The sequence below is a fragment of the Erinaceus europaeus genome, chromosome 10, assembly GCF_950295315.1.
Source record: "Erinaceus europaeus chromosome 10, mEriEur2.1, whole genome shotgun sequence".
Classification (NCBI taxonomy): Eukaryota; Metazoa; Chordata; class Mammalia; order Eulipotyphla; family Erinaceidae; genus Erinaceus; species Erinaceus europaeus.
The window spans coordinates 25,037,921-25,056,969 of record NC_080171.1 but is presented as its reverse complement, the minus strand read 5'-3'; the positions used below and the strand labels follow the sequence as shown (position 1 = coordinate 25,056,969).

The 19,049-nt window shown below is 40.1% G+C and overlaps 2 protein-coding genes across 6 annotated transcripts in view; one reads left to right on the top strand and one right to left on the bottom strand.

Annotated features, from left to right (window-relative positions):
• The window catches only part of LOC132540855 (prorelaxin H2-like), a 256,765-nt gene that overhangs the window by 112,128 nt on the left and 125,588 nt on the right, over positions 1–19,049 (bottom strand). The window lies entirely within an intron of this gene.
• JAK2 (Janus kinase 2) overlaps positions 1–19,049 on the top strand; it is an 85,879-nt gene that overhangs the window by 8,295 nt on the left and 58,535 nt on the right. For all 5 annotated transcript variants that reach the window (XM_060199315.1, XM_060199313.1, XM_060199314.1 and 2 more), the window contains 3 exons: positions 5,315–5,563; positions 14,275–14,398; positions 16,292–16,409. In XM_060199315.1, the coding sequence (XP_060055298.1) occupies positions 5,338–5,563; positions 14,275–14,398; positions 16,292–16,409 (468 nt within the window). In that variant the 5' untranslated portion in view covers positions 5,315–5,337. The remainder of the gene's footprint in view (positions 1–5,314; positions 5,564–14,274; positions 14,399–16,291; positions 16,410–19,049) is intronic.

Genomic DNA, 19,049 nt, shown 5'->3' with positions numbered 1-19,049 from the left:
CCATATTCCTTCACAAGTCGTGAAGCAGGTCTGCAGATGTCTATCTTTCTCCCTCTCTATCTCCCCCTCCTCTCTTAATTTCTCTGTCCTGTCTAATAAAATGGAAAAAAATGGCTGCCAGGAGCAGTGGCTTCATAGTGCCAGCACCAAGCCCCAGAGAACCTTGGAGGCAGTCAAATCAAATCAAATCAAAACAAAAACAAGAGAGGGAGAAATACCTGTGGCACTGCTTCACCACTTAAAAACTTTCCATCTGCAGGTGGGGACTGGGGGCTTGAACCTGGGTCCTTGCGCACTGTAACTTGTGTGCTCAAACAAGTGTGTCACCGTCTGCTCCCCCAGGTTAATTTTTTTTTTAAGTAATAGGTTACAATATGATTACAGGGTATAGTTCCACACCACACCCACCACCAAAATTCTTTGTCCCGACCCTCTCATCTTCCAAAGATAATTACCTTGGTTCTCACAAAGTCTTAGAAATAGTTGGTTTGCTTCTCTCCCCTATCCCCAAGTTTGTGTGTATAAGTTTTGTAGATTCCACATATTAATGGAACTATCTGGTAGTTGTCTTTCTTTTTCTTTCTTTCTTTTTCTTTTTTTTTTTGCTTATTTCACTAAGTATGATCACCACCAGTCTATGCATTTTGTTCCAAAGGACACAAAGTGACCCTTTTTGATTGCAGAGTAGTATTCCATGGAATATATATCCCATAATTCTTTAGCCAGTTATCTGTTGATAGGCATTCAGGCTGCTTCCACTCTGGCTGTTGTGAATAATGCAGCTGTGAGCACAGGGGTACATTCGTCCCTTTGACTTAGTGCTTCTGAGTGTCCTTTGGATAAATACTTAAGAATGGTATTGCTGGGGAGTCGGGTGGTAGTGCAGCAGGTTAAGTGCAGGTGGCGCAAAGCACAAGGACTGGCATAAGGATCCCAGTTCGAGCCCCCAGCTCCCTACCTGCAGGGGAGTCGCTTTACAAGCGGTGAAGCAGGTCTGCAGGTGTCTATCTTTCTCTTCCCCTCTGTCTTCCCCTCCTCTCTCCATTTCTCTCTGTCCTATCCAACAACAACATCAATAATGACAATAATAACTACAACAATAAAACAAGGACAACAAAAGGGAATAAATAAATATTTTAAAAAAGAATGGTATTGTTGGATCATAAGGTAATTCCATATGGTATTCCATTTTAATTTGTTTAATTCTTCCAAAGGGGCTGTACCAGTTTGCATTCCTACCAGCTGAGTAGTGGAGTCCCTTTTTCCCCCACAATATTGCCAATACCTGGCATTAAAAAAAAAAAAACACCTTATCTTTATTTATTGGATAGAGACAGCCAGAAATTGACAGGGAAGGGGGGGAAGATAGGGAAAGAGATAGAGAGAAACTTGCAACCCTGCTTCACGAACACTCATGAAGCTTTCCTCCTGCAGGTGGGGACCACGGGCTCGAACCTGGTTTCTTTGTGCACTGTAAAGTGTGCACTTAACCAGGTGTGCCAACACCCAGCCCCTACCTGTCATGAAAAATTTTTTTTATTAGTGATTTATTAATGACTAACAAGAAGGGTTCAATTCCAGTCCCCATCACTAGGATTCCATATCTCACTCCTGCCATTGGAAGGCTCCCTATTTATCCCTCTGGGAGTATGGACCAAAATTCCTTATGGGGTGCAGAAGGTGGAAGGTCTGGCTTTTGTAATTGCTTCTCTATTGGACATGGGTGTCGACAGATAGATCCATACCCCCAGCCTGTTTCTATCTCTCCCTAGTGGGGTAGGGTTCTAGAGAGTTGAGATTTTGGAACACGTTGGTGAGGTTGTCTGCTCAGGGAAGTCAGGATGGCATCATAGCATTTGCAACTTTGTGGCTGAAAGGCGGTAAGATATAAAACAGAACGAACTGTTTAATAAACTGGATCCCAACAATAGGAATAGAGCAGATGAAATTAGGGGTCTTCATGTGGAAAGAAGCTAGGAAGTCTATTTTAGGAATGTTCCAAGAGGCCCATGACTTTAGTAATTTTTGCCTGAGCCTGATAGCTAACATGCAGGTGAGCTAAAAGTATTGTCTGGGAAGATGGTGTCAGAGTTGAGAATAGGACTAGAAAGCTGGATTAGGGTAGAGAGTATGAAGCCCAGCCAGTCTATCTTGGCGTTACTCTCGATCGCACCCTGTCATTTCACGAACATCTCATAAAAACTGCAGCAAAGGTGGGCGCAACATCATTGCAAGACTGGCCAGCTCCTCATGGGGCGCGAGCGCTTTCACACTACGATCATCATCTCTGGCATTATGCTATTCTACTGCAGAATACTGTGCCCCAGTATGGTTCCGTAGCTCCCATGTCCACTTGGTCGATTCCAAATTATATTCCTCCATGAGGATAATTTCTGGAAGCATCCGTTCCACCCTGGTTCCATGGCTGCCAGTTCTTAGCAACATCGCCCCGCCAGATATTCGTTGGGATGCGGCATCATCTAAGTTCATTTCCCACGTCTACACTCGACCAGACCTGCCAATATACGCGGATATCTTCGCCCACCCTGTCCAACGCTTGACGTCTTGTCATCCAATCTGGTCTCCTACGCCTACACTGAACTTGTCTGTTCCAGACTCTTGGAAACAGAGTTGGCAGTCAGCTGAGGTAAAGAACAAACACCTCATCACAGACCCCTGCAAGCGTCAACCCGGCCTTGACCTAGCAGGTTATGATTGGGCCCTCCTCAATCGCTATCCAACAGGCCATGGCCGGTGCACCGCTATGTTCCATCGCTGGGGAGCCAGGGACGACCCGAACTGCCCCTGCGGCTACAGACAGACTATGACCCACATAGTCAACGACTGCCACCTCTCCAGATTCAAAGGAGGTCTCGAAACTTTACATCAGGCTCAACCTGACGCTGTTAACTGGCTACGGAAGAAGGGCAAACGCTAGAAGAAGAAAGGGTAGAGAGTAGCTCCAAAATATGAGGAAAATATATAAATAATGTTAACTGTAAACCCCCTAGATCTGAGCTTGGCGCCCATATGTAATCATATTCAGCCAGGAGCCTGTATAACCTCTGAGTCCCTGTCAGTCTGAGCTCGCAGTCTATGGTTACAGCTAGGAACATTCTAGGCTGCACTCATTTCAGGACCAGTCTTCTCTGAGTGGCAGAGTAGGCTGACCTGGCTTCCCTTCAGAGAGTGGGGCAGACCCTGCCATTACTGTTCTACACTGAGGCAAGTTCCTGTAGAGGCCCACCACAGGGCTTATGATGTTTCTAATGGAGATGACCAGTGACGGTGCAGAGAGGGATCTGTTAGAGGTCTAGGTCCATCATATCTGTGTGGGAATTAAAGGGTTCCCGACTAGGACCCTGGATGATAGGGTGGCCTAGTAGTGACCAAAAGGGCCATCATTAAAGTGTGCCTGTCTCTTGCTCTTATCCAGCTTTTGTAGTCCTTACTTTATCTGACAAGGTTAGCTTTGGAGTGATTGAGAGAAGTGAAATAGGGGGTAGGAGAGTTGGATATTTAGGTCTAAGTAGAAGCTATTTGATTAAGTACTTTATGGTGTCGTTTTTAGGTGTTTCTACTTGTTGCACTCATTTGAGTCTAAGTCTACTCGCTGAAGATTTGCACAATTTTAATGCATATATTTTCTCCTAACTTATGGATACATGAGCACATGTACCCTGTCTCTTAGACTATATCTAGGTTCTATAACTTTGTTAGGAAGTGCGCCATTTGAAATGGAACTAGGGAGTCCCATGACTTAGGAGATGTCTCACCAGAGTATTGGAACTGGAGGGTTGATATATCAGGCTTGGCATCTCTGGATGCAGCCAAAGTGAAACATGGAGAGGTGGCACTATTTGCATTGATTTGGTTGAGGTCAGCAGATGCGGTATCCAATGGTATGGATCAAGGAAAGCATGAAGAAGGGGCCGGGTGGTAGTACAGTGGGTTAAGCGCACATGGCACGAAGCAGGACAGTGTAAGGATCCCAGTTGGAGCCCGTGGCTCCCCACCTGCAGGGGGTCGCTTTGCAAGGAGTGAAGCAGGTCTTCAGGTGTCTATCTTTCTCTTCCCCATTCTGTCTTCCCTTCCTCTCTTGTCCTATCTAACAGCAACAACAGCAATAACAACAACAATAATAGCAACAATGATTAACAACAAAGGCAACAAAAGGGGACAAAATAGCCTCAAAGATCAGTGGAGGCACCAAGCCTCAGTGATAACCCTGGAGGCCATAAATAAATAAATAAATAAATAAATAAATAAGAAAAGCATGAAGGGAAACAAACAAAGCCCCAGGGGTCTGTTGTATGCTTTACATTGGGTTGTTCTAGCTCTCCCCCGCCAAGAAAATTGGATCAGTCCTGCTAGTTTCGCCGGCCCGCTTGGCCCCGCCCCAAGGAACCCCGAGAGGGTTCCAGAGTTGCAGAGTTGGAGAGTTCGAGAGTGCTTGGGGCCGCCGCGGGGAAAGAGGCAGCAGAGTTCTGTTTGGTGATTAGTTTGGTTTAGTTTATGAATCGTTGTTCTTGAATAAAGAAATACAGCTTCCCTGCCCAGCCGTATGTCTCTGGTCGTCTCTGTTACCAGCCTGTGAAGCTAGCCCGGCCAGCTAGAGCCTCCGAATTTTAACAACAGGGGTCCCAGGACTGGGGGAAATACAGACTTTAAAGTGAATGAGGAAGGTTCCTTGCTGTCTTACAAGGTGTTATCTTCCCAGACAATACTTGTAGCCCACTTACATGTTAGCTGTTAGGCTCAGGCGAAAATTACTAAAGTCACACGTCCCTTGGAATATACCTAAAAAAGACTTCCTAGCTTCTTCCAACATGTAGTAGTTTAGTTTCACTTTTCTGCATGTTTCCACTCAGTCTCATGAAATAAAACAAATATATGTATATTTCTTTTTTTGCTACAAGGGCTTTATACCTTTTTGATCCCTCTACTTCTGGTGGACTATCTTTCTTCCCCCTCCCTTTTTTTTTCTCTAGATAGTGAGAGACAGAGAGAGAAAAACAGAAGAAGTTGCCTGCCACGATTTTGTTTGTTTTATTCATGACTTCTCAGCTTACAGAATTCATTTTTATGATTCCTAGTCGCAGAAGGTTTATGATCCTAATGCCTGTCGTTATGCTTTAGATAAGTGGCATTTTAATAGTACTAGGAGTAACAATAATGATAGAAATAGCAATATTTATTGTAGTGTTTTAAAAATCTATTCTACAACAACGTCACTGTTGCCATTTGAGATTTCTTTGTGTATAAAGGATATCTGATTAATATCACCTTTGAAATAAGTTTGTTTCTCTCTTAGGCAAATATTTTGAAAAAGCCTGCATGGGAATGGCCTGCCTTACAGTGACAGAAATGGAAGGGACATCAACAACTCCTGTGCATCAGAATGGTGATATTCCCATCAGTGCTAGTTCTGTGAAGCAGATAGATCCAGTTCTGCAGGTTTATCTCTATCACTACCTGGGGAAAGCTGAGGGAGATTACCTCAAATTTCCAGCTGGGGAGTATGCTGCTGAAGAAATTTGTGTTGCTGCTTCTAAAGCTTGTGGTAAGTGTTAAAAAAAGAAGTGTTTCTCATGTCATAAGCTGGCCATTTCTTTGATTAGGCTACTTCAATACAATGTGTTTATGTTTTTAGTACTAATGTGGCTGATAGATGTTTTTACATGCAATACAATGATGATATCATTAGAGAACAATTTCAGATAAATCTGATTTGGGCTGTGGACTGCAGTTTGTATGTTCAAACTTTGCCTTCCAGTTTGGTGGTATTTAGAGGTGGGGGTTTTGGGAGATGATTAGTTCCCCAAATTATAAAAGGAGCCATTGTAAAAAAGCCCTAGAGAAATTTGCTCCTGTCATATGAGGTTAAAATTAAAATGATGAATTAGAAGATGAACCATGGGGAGTTGGGCGGTAGCACACTGGGTTAAGTGCAGGTAGTACAAAGCACAAGGACCAGTGTAAGGATCCCGGCTCAAGCCCCCGGATCCCCACCTGCAGGGGAGTCGCTTCACAAGCAGTGAAGCAGGTCTGCAGGTGTCTTTTCTCTTCCCCACTCTGTCTTCCCCTCCTCTCTCCATTTCTCTCTGTCCAATCCAACAACGATGACATAAATAACAACAACAATAACTTCAACAATAAAACAAGGGCAACAAAAGGGAACAAATAAATAAATATTAAAAAAAAAGATGAACCATGTATGAACTAGAAGGTGAATTCTCATTTTGCAGGGGAACAAAGAGGTGAAACAAAGAGAGGAAAAATGGGTGTAGAGGTCCCCTGGAAGCTCCGCTGGTAGTTCTAGACTGACATCTATGTGGAAGAATCACAAGAGATTTGGCCCTGTTTCAGGGAGATGAACAAGGATAGAAAAGAGAGAAAAATACACACACACACACACACACACACACACACACACACACACACGTTTCCCAGGTCTTTCAACTTCTGTAGTGGGTTCAGAGGATGCTGTAGTGGGACTCTGATGGGATTAATTTCAGCTATTGTCTCCAGGTGCACATTTCTATATTCATCTGCATTTTATGGCCTAGAAGTCAGGTGAAAAGGGAGATACCTAAACAAGATGCAGACCGTGGGCTTCTGGCCCATATTCCAGGCTACTTACAGAGCTCAGGGGAAGAGGCTGCCTATGTCCTCCTTCCAGAGGAGTCTTTCCCTAGGCAGACCCTTAACACCTTGATACTGTGTTTCCCAACTTCCAGAACCATGAAGAGTTTATTTCTGTTATTTGTGAATCACACAGTATTTGTGTTATAGCAGTTTTAATGGACTAGAGTAAACATTGCCCCTGAGAGCTAAGGGGCTTCTGTAACAAATTCCCCCAAGATGTGGAAGCAGCTTTGGAACTGGGTAATAGAATATTTTTATGGTACATAATAAAAATAGTTAACATTGTTGTGAACTGACTTTTAATGGTTTTTTTTTTTTTGAGGGATCAGATAGTAATAAGGAAGGCTGAGAACTCCTTTATCCTTAGTGTTACATACAATGAAGTGAACTTTAAAGATTGAATTGGCGGGAGTCGGGCTGTAGCGCACCGGGTTAAGCACAGGTGGTGCAAAGCACAAGGACCGGTATAAGGATCCCGGTTCGAACCCCGGCTCCCCACCTGCAGGGGAGTCGCTTCACAGGTGGTGAAGCAGGTCTGCAGGTGTCTATCTTTCTCTCCTCCTCTCTGTCTTCCCCTCCTCTCTCCATTTCTCTTTGTCCTATCCAACAACGACAACAACAATAATAACTACAACAATAAAACAACAAGGGCAACAAAAGGGAATAAATAAATAAAATAAATATTAAAAAAAATAAAAAAAAAAAGATTGAATTGGCAATATTACGGTTCAAGTTCAGCCGGCATGCCATCTAGAAAGGAGGAGAGAGCTGTAAAAGCTGTCGACAATGAAAGGTTTTTATAGGCAGAAAGAGAGCCAGGCAAGGCGACAGGGAATCATTTCAGGGTTATGTCACCTACCTGTAGGAGAATGGAAACATTCTCTTGCCAGATTATCTAGACTCTCTTTAGGCAATGAGAAAGAAAATTGGTGCTGACTAAAAAATTTACATATCTACTAAGTCATTACTACATGTCTGAGGGAAGTTGAAACTGCAGTTAGCTTACGTAGCTAAGTCTTGGGCTTTGCAAAAGCACCTACATTTTGGGGCTTTTTTTTTTTAAATCACTAGGAAGATTAAAAAAATTTTTTAGTGGTATCATATTGATTTATGAAAATATAAGATAACAGGTATATTTCTATACATTTCCCATTACTAAGAGTTCTGTGTCCCCATTCCTGCCATTGGAAACTGCATTAGTTCTCCCAGCATCACAGGTGTGGATTGACTATTACTTCTTTATTTATCTATCTATATTTATATATATTTGCCCATTTTTTCCTGTGGTCATGCCTTCTCTTTTTTATTTTTTCTTTCTTCCTTTCTAAGTCAAATCTACTGCTTCTGACTGTCCTTTTTTTTTTTTTTAAATATTGTTCTTTATCTTTTTAAAAAAATATATTTTCTCATTTTAATTTTTATTACTGGATAGAAACAGAGAGAAGTTCAGAGGGTTGGGGGAGATAGAAGGAAAAGAAACAGAGAGACACCTGCAGCACTGCTTCACCACTTGTGAAGCTTTCCCTTTACAGGTGGGGACCAGGGGCTTGAACCTGGGTCTTTGTGCACTGTAATGTGTATGTTTCACCAGGTGTGTCACCACCTGGCTCCTATATTTATATGTATTTGCTCATTTTTTCCCCTATGGTCCTGCCTTTGCTTCCTTTCTAAGTACCATCTACTACTTCTAAGTAACCCCCCCCCCCCTTTATTTTTTTCCTCTTCTCTCTCTGGGTCCTAATGAAATTAGAGTTTAGAGCCCTCTGGTCATCTCTCTCTTAACATTTACCCCTCTGGAAGTATGGACCAAAAATGAAAGATTTAACACTAGAAGAATCTTGAAAATAATGTTGATAGAAACAATATAGGTCATTCTGATGAGAGCTCATATAGAAATATGGAATGTATTCCTGGGAAACAGTTCGTAACTGTGAAGTGGCAAAGAACTTGGTTGAATTGTATTCATGATTTAGTGTTTTATAGAAGGTGATTGGGAGAACAGTTAATATTTACTGATTGGTGACCTCCAGTAGAAGCAGCCAGTTATTCCAACAACATGAATTCATAGTAAACTCTACTTTTCCACAGTCAAGGCTACAAACTATCTATATTTCTGGAATAAGCACTTTATTCATATGATGACATTGAATCGTGACTCCAATAACTTCTCTCTGTCATCTACTGGATTGTGAGATCTTTAAAGATATGCACTGTTATTCATTTTTCTATTTCTCTCTCTTTTTTTTAAAAATTATTTTGGGGGCCACTAGTGCAGCGGGTTACGAGTACTGGTGCGAGGAAAGGGGACCTGCAGGAATCACTGTTCGAGCTCCCGTCTCTCCACCTGCAAGGGGGGTCACGTCACGAGCGGGTGCAGGTGTCTGTCTTTCTCTCTCCCTCTCTGTCATCCCCTTCTCTCTTGATTTCTCTCTGTCCTATCCAGCAACAACAACAGCAATAACAACAAGGGCAACAAAAATGGGAAAAATGACCTCCAGGAGCAGTGGATTTGTAGCGCAGGCACCGAGCCCCAACAATAACCTTGGAGGCAAGGAAAAAAATTTTTTTTTAACTATATATATATATATATATATATATATATATATATATATATATATATATGTGTATGTATGTATATATTATGGTGGTGCTGGCGATTGAACCTGGCACCTCAGATATTCATGCCTTTTGCTGAACCATTATACTGTCTTCCCTATTTTTCTATTTCTCTTACTCATCTTTTTAATAGGGGACTCTGTTAATGATAGTGGAATGGTGACTATTCTTGCGCTAGAATATTGTGAAATTGACAGAATTCTGTAATGGTTCAGAAAAGAAACACATTGCAACACATGAAAAGAATTTAAACTCTATATGTCCTGAGGGAAAGGAGTTACAAATGACTGTAGTTTCTTTGTGATCGGCTCAGTATAATATATATCTAATACTTGCCACTACCTTTTCTTCATCTAGGAAAGCCCAATTAATATGAACTGCTAAAAATGAAATAAGTATTAACATAATTTTGCCATTATAAAATTATATATATCACTGGAAGTATATATGACTATAAACACTTACTTGTTTAATCAGTTTTCTTTTGAGTATACTCCCCTTTTCATACTCCTTTGTGCTAAATTATATAGATGCATTCATTTTCCAATTTTGATAACTATCATTAAGCTATAGAATCTTAAGTTAGAAGGGAGGGGATGGGATACGGAGTTCTGGAGGTAGGAATTGTATGGAGTTGTACTCTTCCTATCCTATGGTTTTGTCAGTATTTCCTTTTTTTAAAAAATTTTTTAAATTTATTTTTATAATTTTTTTCATATTTTTTATTTTCCCTTTTGTTACCCTTGTTGTTTAACATTATTGTGGTTATTGATATCATTGTTGTTGGATAGGACAGAGAGAAATGGACAGAGGAGGGGAAGACAGAGCGGGGAAGAGAAAGATAGACACCTGCAGACCTGCTTCACAGCCTGTGAAGCGACTCCCCTGCAGGTGGGGAGCCGGGGGCTCGAATCGGGATCCTTACGCTGGTCCTTGTGCTTTGCGCCACGTGCGCTTAACCCGCTGCGCTACAGCCCGACTCCCCAGTGTTTCCTTTTTATAAACTAAAAAAAATAATAAAGAAATCTATAGAAAAATGTTAAGAAAGCCATAGTGAGAAGTACATAAGCAGTATTGTGTGTATAGATAACATAAGTTTACATCTGTTTATAAGAAAATCCACTTACAGGTGGATTATAAATTATAAAAGCTAGAAAAAAAATAAAGACTTGTCAACATGAATGCATTTTTCTTTTTTATTATTAGTGATTTAATAATGATTGACAAAATTTTAGTATAAGAGGGGTACAATCCCATAAAATGCCCACCAGCAGAGCTCTATATCCCCTTCCCTCCATTGGTAGCTTCCTTGTTCTATAACCCTCTGGGAGTATGGACCAAAGATCTTTATGGGGAGCAGAAGGTAGGAAGTCTGGCTTCTGTAATTGCTTCTCTGCCTGGATATTAATGTTGGTAGGTTGATCCGTATCCCTATCCTGTTTCTGTCTTTCCCTAGTGAGGTAGGGCTCTGGAGAAGTGGGGGTTCCAGGATACATGAGTGAGGTTGTCTGCCCAGGGAAGTCAGGCTGGCATCATGGTAGCATATGCAGCTTGGTGGCAGAAAAGCATTAAGATATAAAGCAGAACAAATTGTTTAATAATTGGGAACTTAAAGGTAAAAATGTATAGCAGATGAAATTGGGGGTCTTCATGTTAGAAGGAGCTAGGAAGTCTATTTTAGGTATACTCCAAGGGGCCCATGACTTTGCTAATTTTTAACTGATCCCAGAAGCTAACATGCAGGTGAGCTAGGAGTATTATCTGGGAAGATGGTGTTAGATTTGAGGATAAGACTAGAAAACTGGATCAGGGCAGAAAGTAACTCCCAAATATGGGAAAACTATATAAATACTGTTAACTGTAAACCCCATCGATCTGACCTAGAGGCTATAAATATACTTTTTTTGTTGTATGTAATTGCTCTGTTGTTTGAAAATCATTACATTTCCAAAATCTCCTCCTCATTTGCTGAGAATAATAGTTCCATATGCAATATTATTTACATGGTTACATTTAAAGTAAATATTAGATTTTTGTTAAATTCCCCCCCCCAGTATCTTTTCCTTAAAAGACAATTTCATGTGTAGGCCGAGGAATTGGGGCTTGAAATAGAGTCTTTGTGCATTGTAATGTGTGTGCTCAACCAGGTGTGCCACCCCCCCCACCCTGAAGCTAGGAGAGAATTTAAAACCCAAAATACATCCACTGTGATGCTGGAAGCATATTCAATATAATTTCCTTGATTCAGGATACACTTCTTGACTTTCCAAAGTTCTCTGGCCATATTTACAAATAGTTATCATAGCATAGGGTTGTAGACCAGGGGGTAACTCTTCCAGTAGAGTGCATACCTATATACTATGCATGAGGACCAGTATATATGGCACGAGGTACAACTATGTCTATCTCTCTTTCTCTGTCTTCACCTGAAATTTAAAAAAAAGGCCCAGGAGCAGTGGATTTGTTCATGTTTAAGAGTCTTGAACTGTAAAAACAAATAATTTGTAAAATAACAAAATAAAATATGGTGATGATATGTAACAGAGGCAGTATGCATAGTGGTTAACAGCTGGAGGATTGATGTCCTGGCTTCGCTGTTTTTTTCAGCTGTGTGCCTCCCTCTGTTCCCTCAATGAAAAATGGGGATGATAATAACAATTCTCAGAACGCCATTCCAGCACATAGTAAGCTCTCAGTAAGTGGTAGTTATTGTCCTTGTTATTTTAAAGTAGGAAAGTGATCTAAATTCCTTCTGTAACTAGAAAACAAACATTGAAGTTGTGTGTGTGTTGGTATATTTTCATGCATTTACACATAAAACATGGCTTTATTGACGTGTGTACATATGTACTTTGTTTTGATGACACATATTTTTGCTGCGTCTTCTTCTCCTTCTCCTTCTTCTTTTCTCTTAAAGATTTATTCATGAATGACAAGGGGTGGAGGAAGAGGGAGAACCAGAATATCACTCAGGCACATGTGATGCCAGGGATTAAACTCAGGAGCTCATGCTTGAGAGTCCAGGGCTTTATCCACTGTACCACCACTTAGTCCACTTGTGTATTTTCTTACCATGTTTATCTTATGATCGAAAAAATGTTCTATAAGCATAAAATGTAGCCATTTGCATATATATATATATATATATATATATACAATTTTTGCCTCCAGGGTTATCGCTGGGGCTCAGTGCCTGCACTATGAATCCACTGATCCTGGAGGGCATTTTTTTCCTGTTTTGTTGCCCTTGTTGTCGCCCTTGTTGTTGTCATTTTTATTGTTGTTATTGTTGTCGGATAGGACAGAGAGAAATCGAGAGAGGAGGGGAAGACAGGGGAGAGAAAGATAGACACTTGCAGACCTGCTTCGCCGCCTGTGCAGCGACCCTCCTGCAGGTGGGGATCCAGGGCTCAAATTTTTTCCTGATATTTGAGCAGTTCTGGGTTCATACTATTTGGTTTACCTTGTTATAGACATTTATGTGTTCCATCAGAACTCATACTAAAGCCCAGCGATGTGAAGATGTGAAGAAGTGAGACCTTTGGGAGGTAACTAGATGAGGTTATGAGGGCGAGCCTTCACGAGGTGACTAGTGCATGTATGTGGGTGGTGGCAGTGCTTGTTTGCCTTTTCTGCATTTCACCTTGGGCAGTATAAGAAACCTGCAATCTTAAACACACAAGTGCCCTCATAATGACTCACTTATCAGTAAGTCATCATTTAACTTTGTTGCTAGGTTCTTAGAAACTGCACCTTAAAGCAAAACATTATTAATGAGACACATGTTGTGACATTCCCAAGGCATACTTTGGGTCACAAAACATTAATTCCAAACTCCAGAATATAGACTTTATAATGGTAACTACTTCTAATAAACAATAATATGTATTCACTCAGTCATTTACTTATTTTTTCATTTTTAACCAAACCATTTGACATGTGGTTTTTTCTGAATATTCTTTTTAAATAACATATTTGCTTAAGTAATAGATTTCAGCAGACTTTACATATGGTGACCTTTAGTTTCTTGCTAATGAGATATCTTCTAAAATATCTTTGGAAAAAAATATCAAATACCCTTGCATTTTAACATTAAAATTATTCATAGTAAGTTTATATAGTATAAATTACACAAAAACTAGTATATTGTGTAAATCTTGAAATCAAAACTTTTTCATAGCTCTTTTAAAAGTACCCAGTGGTGGGGCTGGGAGGTGGCACATGTGGTTGAATGCACACGTTACAGTGCTCAGAGGCCCTTTTTCTCTTTCCTTCTCTCCTTCCTCCTCCCTTCTCAGATTCTTTCTGTTTCTATCCAATAGATAAATAAATAAATAACTAAAGAAAATATGTATCCAGTGGCTTTGGCATATTTTCGTCACTTCATACAAGCATCATCAATTAAAAAACCACACATACAAGTTAGAATCAGTCTTTCTGTAGAGGACAACCAAAAAATAGATAAAAATGCTTTTAAAAATTTACTTGACTGTTGATTGTAAACCATTAATCCTTCAACAAAGGAATTAAAATAAATAAAATAAAAAAAAATGGGGCCAAGTGGTGAAACACTTGGTTAAGCTGGTGCACATTACAGTGCACAAGGACCTGGGTTCAAGCCCCTGGTCTCCACGTGCAGGGGGAAAGCTTCACAAGTGGTGAAGCAGGGCTGCAGGTGTCTCTGACTTTCTCCCTCGCTGTTTCCCCTTCCCCTTTCAGTTTCTCTCCATATTTATCCAATAATAAATAAATAAATAAATAAATAAATAATAAAATAAATTGAAAGAAAACTACCTGAAAGGGTCCCAACAGTCATTGTAAAGTACAGAGGGAAAGATATTTAATAAATAATTCACTGGTAAATCATGCTGAAACAAGACCTTTCAGTGTTTTAGTGCATTTTGAACTGATTTTAAGAATAACTTCTTCAGCCTGATCATAAATTGTTGATGTTGTGTTAATGTGCACTTAAGTATCTAAGATCATTTCTTTTTCTTTTTTTCCCCCTAGGAATTACGCCTGTATATCATAGCATGTTTGCTTTGATGAGTGAAACTGAAAGGATTTGGTATCCACCCAACCATGTCTTCCATCTAGATGAGTCAACTAGGCACAATGTACTCTACAGGATAAGGTACTTTCTACAACTAAGTGATTCACTTAATGGAAAAAATACAAAATAAGGAGCTTATCAAACATTAAAAAATTGCCAGGTAGGGGCCAGGTGGTGGTGTATCTGGTTAAGTGCTCATATTATAGTGTGCAAGGTCCTGAGTTCAAGCCCCTGGTCTCCACCTGCAGGGGAAATCTCCATGAGTGGTAAAGCAGGGCTGCAGGTGTCTCTCTGTTTCTCTCCTCTCTATCTACCCCTCCTCTCTCAATTTCTCTCTGTCTCCAATAATAAGAAATATGAATATTTAAACAAAAAGTTGCCAGGTAGTTAATACTAGAGGCCTGAACCAATTTACATTTAGTCTTTTTAATGTGGTGACAGGAAATGAACCCAGAAACTTGGCAGGCATGACTTGGCTGAGTTACCATCCCAACCAGTAGTTATTTTGCCTTTTACCATATATGTATGTGTTTGTGTATGTATATTTACTACTTTGAAAACAGTTTGATTTATTAAAATATAAGTAAGCCATTAGCATATTGCCTGGCAGCTTCACAGATGTGTATGTGGTGGATAAATATGGAATGAAAGCATATGCCCACAAATATAACTATATTACTCAAATGATGACCAAAAAAAAAGATGGAAACAGGTCAAATGTCCCTCAAGGATAAGCATATTTTTTGTCTACATTATGGTATATTAATTGGGCAGTAAAAAGGAATGAAATATTGATCTGTGTTATTACTTGAATGACCCATAAGCATTATGCTACACTGAAAAGGTCACATAATTAAATGATTCCATTTATTTAAAATGCCCAGAACAGGCAAATTTCTATAGAGACTAGTAGTAGCTGAGCTCTAACTATGGAGGGCAACTACTACCTGGCAGTGGTGATTTGTATGACTGCTAGTAGGTGAAGAGTTTTCTTTTAAGAGGGATGAAACTGTTCTGAAAATTATATTATAATGAGGTTTTTACAGTTTGAAGTATAAAAAGACATTGAGATGCGTTAAGGGGTGAGCTTATATACTCTTCAAACTTACACTTAACTCATACTCTTTAAAAGGGTCTGTGAGTTATATCAGTAAAACTACAAGTGAAAACATCAAAACAATAATTTTTGCTTTTGTGAAGGACAACTTTAGACTTTATTTCTTTAATATATATAGTGCCTGAGATCACACCTGTATGTGTGCTCTGCTATTAAGCCACCCTCCAGGCCCAGCTTGTGACGTTTTCTTATGACAGAGAGGGAAAGACACCAAAGCATTGCTTCACTAGCCATGGAGTTCCGCTGGGCTCTTTTCTTGGGTCTTTCATGTAGTGCTAGAGATGAGAGTTAGGGCTTCATACATGGAAGCTATATATTATATCTGTTGAGTCAAACTTCCATTTCTTAGAAGAAGAAACAAATATTTGTTTTCACCTCAAATGAGAATTTTCAGATATTATTGCTAGATAAACAAACAAAAAAAAACTTTCCTACTGCCAGAAAAACTCACTTAGGCCGTGGGCTGTTTTGTCATGCACACGACATTGGTTCAAACCTAGCCACCACACTGAAGGAAGCTGTGGTGCTGGGGTCTCTTTCTCTCTCTGCCTCTGTCTCTATCTTAAAAAAAACAAAAACAAATAACTTTCTGTATTTTAGTTTCCTATTATTGCTTTTGCATCTGTGTTTGGAAGAAGGCACTATAATGATTATATGCTTACATTTCCTGTAATTTTCTTTCTATATTATTATCATGGTCTTAACAGAGTCCCTTCTGTCCCTAACTTGGATTTAATACTATTGTTTGTATTTTTTGATTTATCGGATTGTACCTCTCAATATGCTGGAGGTGGTTATATACACACAATATTTTAGAACTATTTGGAGACTGACTGGATGTCTTTATTGTTGTTCAGATTTTACTTTCCTTACTGGTACTGTAATGGCAGCAATAGAACCTATCGGCATGGAATATCTCGAGGTGCTGAAGCTCCTCTTCTGGATGACTTTGTCATGTCGTACCTTTTTGCTCAGGTATGATTATATGATCTCACTTGTACATGTGCCAAATGATTAATATTATCTTACTGTGTTGCATATATTTTATTCAGAAAAAATATTTTCAGTCTTGTATAACAGGTGCACAGAAGTAAAAAGAAATGACTAATATTATCCCTGGGTCTATTGATTTTATATATATATATATATATATATATATATATATATATATATATATATATATAATTTTTTTTTTTAACCAAAGTAATCTCTGGAGTTTGGTGCCTACCAGCACTAGGTAAACACCACTCCCAGTAGTCATTTCCTCCTTCCTTCCTTTATTTTACTTCTGTTTTATTTGTTAGGATAAAGGAAGAGGGAGATAGAAATGGAGAAAGATAGATACCTGCAGCCTTGCTTCACTGTTCATGAAGCATCCCCCCCTGCAGGTAGGGAGTTGGGGCTCAAACCTATGTTCTTGTGCATGGTAACATGCACATTCAATGAGGTGCGTCACCACCTGGCACCCAACAATGTTCTATAAAGATTCTCGTGGGAGTTGGGTGGTAGCACAGCAGGTTAAGTGCACATAGCACAAAGCACAAGGATCAGTGTAAGGATCCTGGTTTGAGTCCCCGGCTCCCCACCTGCAGGGGAGTCGCTTCACAAGAGGTGAAGCAGCTCTGCAGGTGTCTATCTTTCTCTCCCCCTCTCTGTCTTCCCCTCCTCTCTCCATTTCTCTCTGTCCTATCTAACAACAACAACATCAATAACAACAACAAGGACAACAAAAGGGAAAATAAATAAATATTAAAAAATTAAGAAAATAGATTCTTTTATGTGAATTGACCCTTTTGATCTTGGTGCTTTCTGTCATTTAAAGAATTTCACAAAGCTATGGCAAAGCGACTAAAAATCAGGGCAGGTATTGGTATTCCATTTATTTATTTATTTATTTAAGAAAGGATTAATTAACAAAACCATAGGGTAGGAGGGGTACAACTCCACACAATTCCCACCGCCCAATCTCCATATCCCACCCCCTCCCCCGATAGCTTTCCCATTCTCTATCCCTCTGGGAGCATGGACCCAGGGTCATTGTGGGTTGCAGAAGGTAGAAGGTCTGGCTTCTGTAATTGCTTCCCCGCTGAACATGGGCGTTGACTGGTCGGTCCATACTCCCAGTCTGCCTCTCTCTTTCCCTAGTAGGGTGGGTCTCTGGGGAAGCTGAGCTCCAGGACATATTGGTGGGGTCTTCAATCCAGGGAAGTCTGGCCAGCATCCTGATGACACCTGGAACCTGGTGACTGAAAAGAGAGTTAACATACAAAGCCAAACAAATTGTTGAGCAATCCTGGACCCAAAGCTTGGAAAAGTGGAGAGGAAGTATTAGGGAGGTACTCACTGCAAACTCTAGTGTACTTCTGCTTTCTTACTTTAGTGCCATACTCCAAACTCAGTCAATTTCTGCTTTGCGTTTCTACTTCTTTTTTTTTTTTTACATGCATAACATTCCCCAGATTCCCATTTAACAATACAACCCCCACTATTTCATTCATCATTTTTCATGAACCTGTATTCTCCCCACCCACCCACCCACCCACCCCAGAGTCTTTTACTTTGGTGTAATACTCCAATTCCATTTCAGGTTTGACTTGTGTTTTCTTTTCTGGTCTTGTTTTTCAACTTCGGCCTGAGAGTGAGATCATCCCATATTCATCCTTCTGTTTCTGACTTATTTCACTCAACATGATTTTTTCAAGGTCCATCCAAGATCGGCTGAAAACGGTGAAGTCACCATTTTTTACAGCTGAGTAGTATTCCATTGTGTATATATACCACAACTTGCTCAGACACTCATCTGTTGTTGGACACCTGGGTTGCTTCCAGGTTTTGGCTATTACAAATTGTGCTGCCAAGAACATATGTGTACACAGATCTTTTTGGATGGATGTGTTGGGTTCCTTAGAATATATCCCCAGGAGGGGAATTGCAGGGTCATAGGGTAGGTCCATTTCTAGCCTTCTGAGAGTTCTCCAGACTGTTCTCCACAGAGGTTGGACCAATTGACATTCCCACCAGCAGTGCAGGAGGGTTCCTTTGACCCCACACCCTCTCCAGCATTTGCTGCTGTTACCTTTTCTGATGTGTGACATTCTCACAGGAGTGAAGTGATATCTCATTGTTGTCTTGATTTGCATTTCTCTGACAATCAGAGACTTGGAGCATTCTTTCATGTGTTTCTCGGCCTTTTGGATCTCTTCTGTGGTGAATATTCTGTCCATGTCCTCCCCCCATTTTTGGATGGGGTTATTTGTTATCTTGTTGTTGAGTCTGGCAAGCTCTTTATATATGTTGGTTATTAAACTCTTATCTGATGTATGGCATGTAAAGATCTCCCATTCTGTGAGGGGTCTCTTGATTTGGGTAGTGGTTTCTTTTGCTGTGAAGAAGCTTTTTAATTTGATGTAGTCCCATAGGTTTTTACTTACCTTAGTCTTCCTTGTAATTGGATTCGTTTCATTGAAAATGTCTTTAAAATTTATGCGGAAAAAAGTTCTTCCAATATTTTCCTCTAAGTATCTGATAGTTTCTGGTTTAACATCCAAGTCCTTGATCCACTTGGAATTTACTTTTGTATTTGGTGAAATACAGTGATTCAGTTTCATTCTTCTG